Here is a 10,000-nt window from a genome sequence, read left to right as displayed (position 1 = left end):
CTCTGTAACTGAGATCACAGTTCCTGCATGATGATGCTCCTGTACACAGACCTGAGCTCCACATAGACATGGAGGTTGATGTTAAAGTTAAAGTAGAAGCACTTCAATGTTCTGTGTAATGTCCTGACCTCCTCAATCTCCTCAACTCCACTGAACACCTTTAGGATGAACTGGAGCAGGAACTGGAGTCTCCTTGACATCAGCACCTGATCTCACTAATGCTGTAGATGAATGATCAGTATCTCCAAAGTCACACCTCCAGAATCTAACAGAAGATTGGAGCTCATAACAGCAAACACACACATTAAAGTTATTGAGTAATTAATGATAGTTTGGACTGTATTTCAAATTTTGACTCAAAGAAAAAAAATAAGAAAAAACAATCTGCATTTATTAAAAAAACTGAGAAATGATGATCTTTTATTTATCTGGTTTTATTGATTGAAATATTGACCTAAATCAAACAATTTGACTTTTTTCTTAGTGAAAATGTAATTAAAAATGAAAAAAAGCTAACTGTAGATTTGATTTTGTCAACAAAAAAACAGCAGAATCGTATATATAGAAGTAGAAATAAAAATTCTGTGTTTGTATGTAAGACCATGTGCAAATCTAAGGGCTGGATGATACAGAAGGCACTCATGTATAAAAATATTGAATTAAAATAATATCAGAGTAAAATTGAAACTTAATTAGTTAAGTAGAAAAGAGGTTCTGGGACTGAAATCATTTTACACTCCTGGTTTTACTGCACTGCTGTTTGGGTCTAGTAACTTAAAAATGTTGGTGAGGTCGATGTTAACGACAAGTTAGGAAAAGTTTTTGTTAAAAATACACGGCAAATTATTATTAGTTTCTGAAATTACACAAAATAGTAATTCTGTCTAACTTTAAAAGCAGCTATAACAGGACACTAACTGCTCCTGTTAGCTGATTTCGCCACCTGCTGGTCAAATTGAGGACCTGCAGTTAGGTATATCGGTTATGACTTAATCAATCAATCAATCAATCAATCAATCTATCTATCTATCTATCTATCTATCTATCTATCTATCTATCTATCTATCTATCTATCTATCTATCTATCTATCTATCTATCTATCTAAGTATTATTTTAGCTGTCTATTATGAAAAGTTTATTCTCATGAATTGCTCAATTACACGATTATTATAAATTTTATATTTTGTGTGTTAAATGAGATGTTAAATGTTAAATGAGACCCATTGTGTCCCTGTTAGTGGAGAATAAATGTAATATTTTAGGAAGTAAAAGTTATCTGTGGATAATAAATTTCTTTCTACTTTTTCGTCTTCTTCTTCCTCTACTAATAAATAAACACTTTCTTAATTTCAGTTAAAAAACAAAATCCCTAAAAGTAAAGAAAACCTTTAAAACGTAAATCATTAAATAATTAAAATAAATAATGAAAATATCAGATATAATTGTCAAAAACAACAACAAAAAAAATTAATCACACAAAGTTACTGTTTTTTTTTTTTTTTTTTTATTTCCTGGAAAAAAAGATTGAAAAAAAAAATCTCACATAATGAAAAAATACAACAAAAATCAGCTCGAAACGTGTGTCAGAGTCCATCGTCTATTTACATCACAACCTAGATAGAATCTTCACATCATTCAAACCTGTACAGGAGAAAAAATCCCTAAAAAACCGGAGTCTAAGTGGGAATTTACACCAACATGGACATGCAGGGACCCAAATAATGCACGGCCGAGAAATAAAGGAAATTTGCTTGAGCTATTGAAATGTAAAATTTTAATAAATGTAAATAATAATGTCAAATTCTTTGATTAAAAACAATATTCTTTGTAACAGGATTATTTTAAATAAGTCCATGACAACTTTCTGAAAAACTCTGATGTCTTTTTTCTTATTTCTTATTTTAAATGTTCAAATGTTCCTGTTTAGCTGGTTAATTATTTATTTATATAATAATAATTACATTAAAAATGATCTTATTGTATTTATTATGTGTAATGTCCATGTTGGTGCAAATTCTCCTCTTTTTGCCTTCTCTTTTTGCATTTTAAAAAATAACGAATATTTTTTGCTTGCTGTACAGAGCCCTCTTGTGGTCTAGAGTGGAATTGCATCCAGAGCTCCTCCATCCTCACGTCTCTAATTGTTTTGCAGTTTACAGTTTGCCTTTTTTTTTTTTTTTTTTTTTAGAAACCTGAAACAAAGCCTAAATCATGCCTTTTTTAACCCCTGGGAATAAATTGTGAGAACCAGATGGAGAATGGTGATGATCTCAGAGCAACTGTGAAATCAGAAAAGCATAAAATAAAGAATATGTATATTAAAATGTGTTCATAATCAGATGGAGAAATGAAAATGCAGGTGAAAAAATATATATACAATATGATGAAAGAGAAGAACAGTAAGAGGTATATCACTTCAAGTCCAGTTCACCTGAATGTTGGGAAAAGCTCTGGCTTTTAAAGCGTACAAATAAAAAATATAGAGAACATCGATTCCTTTTCTCGCTTTCCTCTGAAAGATCAACTAAAAATGTAACTTTTTCCTTTTTTTGCCTGATGTTTGATGTCATGGTTCTGGCGTGGAGATGCACCGAGACCCTCACAGGGTCGATAAATGGAAAAAAAACGATAAAAATGTAAAAGAAAATGTAATGCTGAGGAAATTCACACCATCCAATTATTACACTGGACTTTATCCTGAAGAGACCTCTTTTACACACACACACACACACACACACACACACACACACACACACACACACACTTACAAAAACCAGGAGTAAAGGAGCAACATGCAGCATGTCCACCTCACTGTAACAGTCCACACAGAAGACCTTCAGAAAGGAGTTTCAACCAGTTCCAGAGTGAGATCTTTCAGAAGGAATCTGAGGAGGAGCTTTAACAGGAACCAGGGAAAGAGAGGATGAGGACCCTGGGTGAGATCTTTTTTTAAAGAAATCTTTGACAGGATTGTGGGGAATAGGGTGAGATCTTTGAGCCAGGATGCAATGAAAACCTTTAACAGTGTGAGATCATTACATCAACAATTTGAACTACTTTGTTTATTTTTAACCAGGATTTGGAGTGGAATCTCCAGCAGGATCCTGAATAAGATCTTTAAGAGGGCCTAGGCTGAGAATTAAGATCTTCAAAAAAGCCAAGATGAGAAAGTGGACCAATATCGAACAGGAACCACTGGAACTACTTCAACTAGAACCTGGGTGACAGGGTGAGATCTTCAACAAATCACTAAAAAGAACCAGAATGATTAATGAATTTTATATTCTTACAGGCTTTGTGGTGAGATTTTCTTTAGGAACCAGAGTAAGATCCAGAATGAGAGATTTGTCAACATCACCAAAAGGGACCAGGGTCCAAGATCTTTAAAATCTTTTTTTTCCCCAGGATTTGGATCTTCAGCAGGAACCAGAGTAATGTCCAGGATAAAATCCTCTATAAACCCTACACATTTACCCATAGGCTACACTGCACTGTGTACCGTGTACCGTGTACCATGTGTGTGTGTGTGTGTGTGTGTGTGTGTGTGTGTGTGTGTGTGTGTGTGTGTGTGTGTGTGTGTGTGTTGCCCCATATTGCTCCTCGTACGCAGAAGTGAGAAATGAAAATCATAATAATAGTAAAATGTATAAGAAGGAGATATTTGGCAACGTGAGTGATTGTGACGTCTCTCTGAAGTTCCTGGGGTGATAGAGAGATGAACATGCACGCTGAGATCACAGAAACAAGATGCTTCTCCATCCCTCATCTCCTGAAACAGGAAAGATATTTTGGTGTCAGGATTTTAAACTCCACCCCCGCTGGAGTTCCACATTCTGTCCCATCCAGTTTTCTCACTTCCATTTCTTCATTCGAAACCTCGTGTCTTTAAATTGGTCTCTCCCAGAAGAGGAAGGACAGTGAGATGACAGACCGTACCAATGTCCCAGACAGGGGGAGTAGGAGGTAAAAGAAGGCGGTGCTAGAGCTCGCTGTGGCGTACAGGAGGCTCCAGCTTGTGAGAAAGAGCTGTGAGAACTTTGTCGAACTTCTCGTAGCGTTCGCTCTGGCTTCCCTCTGAACCTCGACTTCCCCACAGGAGCCTCATCTGGAATTCAGAGCAGAAGATCTCCGACACTTCATCTCTCTCCTGGAAGTCTGCACACACACACACACACACACACACACACACACACACACACACACACACACACACACACAAACAGAGTAAAAATTAAATTCTCAAATTCTTTCTCTAATCAAAACTTCTATATTCACCATTTTTTTCCTTTTAATGAAAAAGAGGCGGAGCTCATTTACATACATAAGCTTGAAATACAGAAACAGTTATAGCATTTTGCAAATCACTTTTTTTCACATGACCTTATAGATTTATTCTAAAATTCATTATTATGCAAAAAAGCCTTAAACTTATTTAGTAACAGAAATTATAGTTATTTTTGATAAAAATAAAAACAATTATTAATGACAAAAATCATTAAACAAGAAAAATGCTGAAATTTCCTCATTGCAACATGAACATGATGTGGAGACATTATTAATGTTAACGATTATAAATCTACAATGAATCTTTTTATGAATCTATTTACTAATCCACTTCCCGTAGGCTCACCACCTGCAGGAGGGACCGTGAGGGACGGTGCTGTGAGGATTGGGCAGCAGTCGAAGGCGGGGGTCTGCTTAGACTGCTGCCCCCGCGACCCGAATTACGGATAAGCGGGAGAAAATGAATAAATGAATGAATGAATGAATATTTACTAATCCATGTTTAATTCATGTTTATAGATCCTAAAAATAAATGAAAAATTTCTCCTGTTATATTACTGCTACTTGAAAGTCAAAATGGGACGAGGAAGGTTTTATTATAAAGTCTAATAAAAGCGAACTCTTATGGCTGCTTGTATGTTATAGGGATTATGAGATGATCGGGTTTATATAAAATGTACCGTGCAGCTTGCTCTCAGCGTTGGTGCGATAAAGGCCTCCGTGGTGTGCAATACTGCGTGCTGCCTCTAGATGGCTCATGACCACGTCCACCCCACATTCTGAAGTATCCCATGGCTCTGGCCCCTCCCCTATGGCCACGCCCTTCTCCAACAGACACAACACGGGAACCACGTGTGGAAAAGATGTACTTGACAGCACAGAGCTCTCTGAAAGACAAACACACACATAAACACAGGCAATGAGAATAAAGAAACAGTGTACGCTATGTTTCATAAAATCCACATAAACACGCAGCCGTATTCGGACCGGATTAGTTTCTCTCAATGACGATGACGAGTTTATCTTCAAACTCAAATTACAGCATCGCCAAGGTCACGTGATCATATTTAAAATCGTGTAATCGTGTCGTCTTTTTTAATGGTAAAAATAAAACACAAACATTGTAATAAATTGTGGTATAAATGAATATAAAGTAAATTTCACACCTTGTTATTATTATAAACTTCTCTATCACTTTTTTCTTCTCTTCTACTTCGCCGTGCTGCGGCTCGATCCTTAAATCTTTTAATCACGAGCCCAAATGTCTGAAAAACCCCTTTCATTTACAGAATTAATCTAAATGTAGAGACAGGAAGTCTAGAGTGTACAACTTGTATTGAATTTCTTTTGAAGTTAGATAAAGGTCTCGAAACAGATGCCATATCTCTGAAATGTACTGCCAAATTATTCCTTATAAAATCACTATAATATTATTTAATTATCCACAACTATATTTACTTTAAATAAGCTGAAATGCTTCAATGTTTCAACGATGATTGTCTAGATTTTATTTAATATCATTATTTAATAATAAAAACAATGAATCATAATATCAATAAATCAAAATAAATAGTTACTCATAATTAAAATAATGACTTATTTATAATTATTTTAATTTTTTATTTATTTGTCTTGATGGTCTTAACAGAGTTTTTCTTCTTCCTCTTTTCTCCTCTTCTTCTTCCTCTTTTTATTATTATTATTATTATTATTATTATTATTATTATTATCATTGAACTGATAAAAAAAGGAACGAGTTTTAAACAATAATAAATAACGTATTTTCTCCTGTTTAATATAAATGTCACAGCTGCTCTGCTCATGGTTTGGTTTCTTTTTGGTCAACAAACTTTTCAAATCATTCATTCTATTCATGAAAATAAAATATTACAAACCTCTTCAGTGTCTACATTTAAACTAAAAATATAAAATATTAAGCAAAAAACAGTTAAACAAATTTCTAAATTATTTTCTAGCCAGTCAAATCTCACCTTTGCCTTCGTTTAATCCCTTCATGAAGGGCTTGAGCTTCTTCTCGTACAATATGGCTCCCTCCGTGTGCCTCTGTCTGAGCGTCATCCACGTCTGGTCCAGGCGTGAGATCTGAAAAACACACTGTGTTAAATTTACCTCACACATTAGACCCTCCTAAAGAAATGAAGATGTTCCTGACCTGAGGGAGCTCCAGAGCTCTCATGATGGCAGCGAATCCAAACATATTTCCCATGGTGCTCTTGAGCTCGGCTGCCAGCTGGATGGTCTTATAGAGCAGAGAGGCTCGTTCCTCCGTGCTACCCGTACATCCCAGCAGGTCCACCGCCATCATTATTGACATGGTGTAGAACCTAGGGAGAAGAGAAATAACAGGCTAAGTAGCACAGAAGGTCAGGTAAGATAAGATGCACTTTTGGCCAAAGTTTGATTTTGGTGACGCTAACACTAGCTAGTTAGACTGATTGAGCTAGCTTTCTACATGCTAACTAACTCTTCATCCTTCTTCAGGATTCTGTAAACAATAAAGAACACTACAATAGAGAGATGTGCTGTTCTTGTCAAGGTTCTAAGCAGAACCTTTATGAAAGCTAGAACCATTAATGGTCCACACAAGTATAGTATTAAGATGTAGTATTTTAAAAGCCACACATTAGGCTAGCTTATTGTAGCTAGCTAGAAATTGCAATGAATATGAATAAAGCAAATTAGAAATAAGTAAATGTACCTATAATTAGCATAACTAAGAAGTTATATACAAAGTCCTGTAACTTTATCTTAATACAGCCAAGTTTCTAAACTTAACCACTATATGATGTAATTTAACGTAAAAGCTAGTTCTCTAGAATGAGAAGTGACAAGCATGAATATTCATGATGTTGAATAGTTAATAGAAATCATGTCAGGTTAGCTAATCACAGCCAGTTATATGCAAATTATATACATTTAAAACCTAAGAAATCTAGTCAGCATTGATCATTAGCTAGTTAGCAGGTTAAGATGAATACTTAGAACTTATAAATATGAAATCTTTTCAGAAATGCAGAGTGCGGCTTCTAGTAAACAAGCTGTCTAACAAAATCCGGAGAAATTCATTTACATATATTTGAATATTAATGACTTCCTTGTTTCCACTTCCATGTATGGAATCAGAGGGATATTATTGACATATATGGATTCAGGGACATGCCACCATGTATAAGCCCTACATGTGTCTATGTCCATGATGTGTGTGTGTGTGTGTGTGTGTGTGTGTGTGTGTGTGTGTGTGTGTGTGTGTGTGTGTGTGTGTGTGTTACCTCTCGAGCAGGTCCAGTCTAAGCTGATGGCCGTGTGGTAGAGTCAGCAACTCCAGCCCTGAACCCACTCCCATCATCCTTTGCATCTCCTTGGTAACACCCAGTATCCTAGCAACCTGCAGATGGCCACACAGTTTCCAGAGGAACATTGTATCTTGGTTTTGATGTTCAGATTTATTCACACACTCAGGACATTTACAGCAGCAAGAATGAGAAGAAAAAGTGCGTTTACTGGTCCCAGATATTGCAAATCATCTCTGTGTGTGTGTGTGTGTGTGTGTGTGTGTGGTTTTTTTGGAGGGGGTATCAAAAAGTTTCTAAACTAGTTTTGTACCATGCCAACAGATGGCAGCACAATGCTGGATGCACAGTCACAGGGAGCACCGAGCACTACTCGCCATATTTTGCTTCCACGGACTTTGCTTTCTTCAGGAAGATGAAGATCCAGCTCAAAGGTTGCTGCTTTGATACCTTTAAGGAGATCCAGCGTGAATCAGAAAAGGTGCTCGACAGGCTTCTAAAAGAAGATTTCCAGGACAGGTTCCAGAAGAGGCAGGAACTCTGGGAGCACTGTATTGATGTGCAAGGGGACTATTTTGAAGGTGAAAGTGTGGAAACATAGATAAATACAGAGATGGTCTCCAAACTTTCTGATACCACCTCGTATATTGCACCCAAATGACATGTTTTAGTGTCCACCTTCCTTTTTTCTTTTTTATTAAACTCTTGCTAACATGCGCTTGGTTCTTGTTTCCTACTTTACATATTTGGTCATAAGTTCCTTTTCCTGTCACTTGACTGTCCCAGGTGATTGGTTCCTCTCTGCTTTGTTTTCTGTGAATTATGAAGTCTAATGTATTTGTTTATTTATTTATTTAGCTGTAGCTGTTTAATGCTAACTCTAAATAAAAAAGAAACCAAACTCCTTGCAGTATGTGTGTGATTGAACCCTCATGTTGTATGTTATAAATATATTTTATAGATTTATTTAATACCGTGCAGTCGGCTTTGGTGATGTGTTTGGCCGCTGTTTTAGGGTCGACTTCAGCCAGCAGTTCCTTCACCCTCTTCAGGACCCCCATCTCCAGGGGTTTATTTTCAGTAGGTAGAAGCTCTGATTGGTATCTTCCAGGTCTGAAGCACGAGCTGCTCTCCACCAAAGGCAGGGTGAAGCTCTCTCCTCCACTGATGGGGGCGGAGCCTGGTGCTCGCCCCTCCTCCACCCTCAGCCTCTCCACGTAGCTCTTAGATGGAGGTGTTGGGGGCTGGCCTGGCCTCAGCTCACAGTAACTGCCCCCACCTTCAGAGCCATCTGAGGGGTATCCGGGAGCACTGGGGGGCGTGTCTGTGCATGGGATGTTGTTATTTGAGGAGGAAGGGGAGAGGTGGGGCTCACTAGAGCGTCGCATCGCCGGTGAAGGTGGAATGACAGCCAGGACACGGCCACCAGAGCCGTGTCTGTGACGGGACACTGAGGATGGGAGACAGACAGAGAAGATTTAGAGAGTTATTAATGAGATAAAGTGAGAAAGAAAAAAGAAAGTAAGAGAGATAGACAATCATAAAGACAGTTCAATAAAGAGAAAAATAAAAGAGAACTAATTAAAGAAACAAGCAGAGACACACAGACTATGTGTGTGTGTGTGTGTGTGTGTGTGTGTGTGTGTAGACATACTGGAGGTGTAGGCAGGTGAAAGAGGTGTTTCTCCTACAGGAGACAGGGGGCAGCGCATCTCCTGTATCTGGTCCATACTGAGTGCACAGTTCCTCATGGCGTCTTTATGGTGAACTGTGGATGGACTGGAGTCACACACACACACACACACACACACACACACACACACACACACACACACACATTAAAAATGCATTGCACACTTGTCCTTTAAGCTACTTGTATGGTGTATGGTGAAACTACGACTATCACGACACACGTTGAGCTAAACTCGTGCTGCTACGAGACAAAACCAACTCGTGACACACTCAGTGCTCGGATCAGACGCAATGCATGCTGGGACTCGAATTGCAAAAACAACCACTGTGGAAAGAAGAGTGAGAGTTCTATTCTAGAACACACACACATGCACATATCTCTAACACACACACACACACACACACACACACACACACACACCAGCTGCATCCCTGCGCCGTCTTCACTTTGGTGTCTGACACTCGAGAGACGGACGCTTCACTCGACTCGCCGTCGCTGATGATGTAAGATGGACAGTTAGACTCCGATATCATCGTTACAATGCCTTTGATCTTAAAATTGTTATTTCTAGAAATAATTTAGGAAACATGTGTCGAATTTAATATAAGTGACTGTAACACACACACACACACACACACACACACACACACACACAATCAGATGTGGTATAACAGCTATAAAACACGTGTGTTTGGCTCTTTTGAAAAATGA

General features: G+C 37.7%; 1 protein-coding gene across 2 annotated transcripts in view; it reads right to left on the bottom strand.

The window, feature by feature from the left end:
• Positions 1-2,160: 2,160 nt before the first annotated feature.
• sh2d3ca (SH2 domain containing 3Ca) overlaps positions 2,161-10,000 on the bottom strand; it is a 45,241-nt gene continuing 37,401 nt past the window's right edge. For both annotated transcript variants that reach the window (XM_083568697.1, XM_083568698.1), the window contains 7 exons: positions 9,251-9,375; positions 8,571-9,046; positions 7,576-7,691; positions 6,459-6,630; positions 6,277-6,388; positions 4,966-5,172; positions 2,161-4,156 (listed from right to left, as the gene is read on the bottom strand). In XM_083568697.1, the coding sequence (XP_083424823.1) occupies positions 3,981-4,156; positions 4,966-5,172; positions 6,277-6,388; positions 6,459-6,630; positions 7,576-7,691; positions 8,571-9,046; positions 9,251-9,375 (1,384 nt within the window). In that variant the 3' untranslated portion in view covers positions 2,161-3,980. The remainder of the gene's footprint in view (positions 4,157-4,965; positions 5,173-6,276; positions 6,389-6,458; positions 6,631-7,575; positions 7,692-8,570; positions 9,047-9,250; positions 9,376-10,000) is intronic.

Source organism: Silurus aristotelis (assembly GCF_946808225.1).
Source record: "Silurus aristotelis genome assembly, chromosome: 18".
In the NCBI taxonomy this organism is placed as follows: domain Eukaryota; kingdom Metazoa; phylum Chordata; class Actinopteri; order Siluriformes; family Siluridae; genus Silurus; species Silurus aristotelis.
The sequence above is the reverse complement of the archived record's forward strand: the minus strand, read 5'-3'. Positions and strand labels throughout refer to the sequence as shown.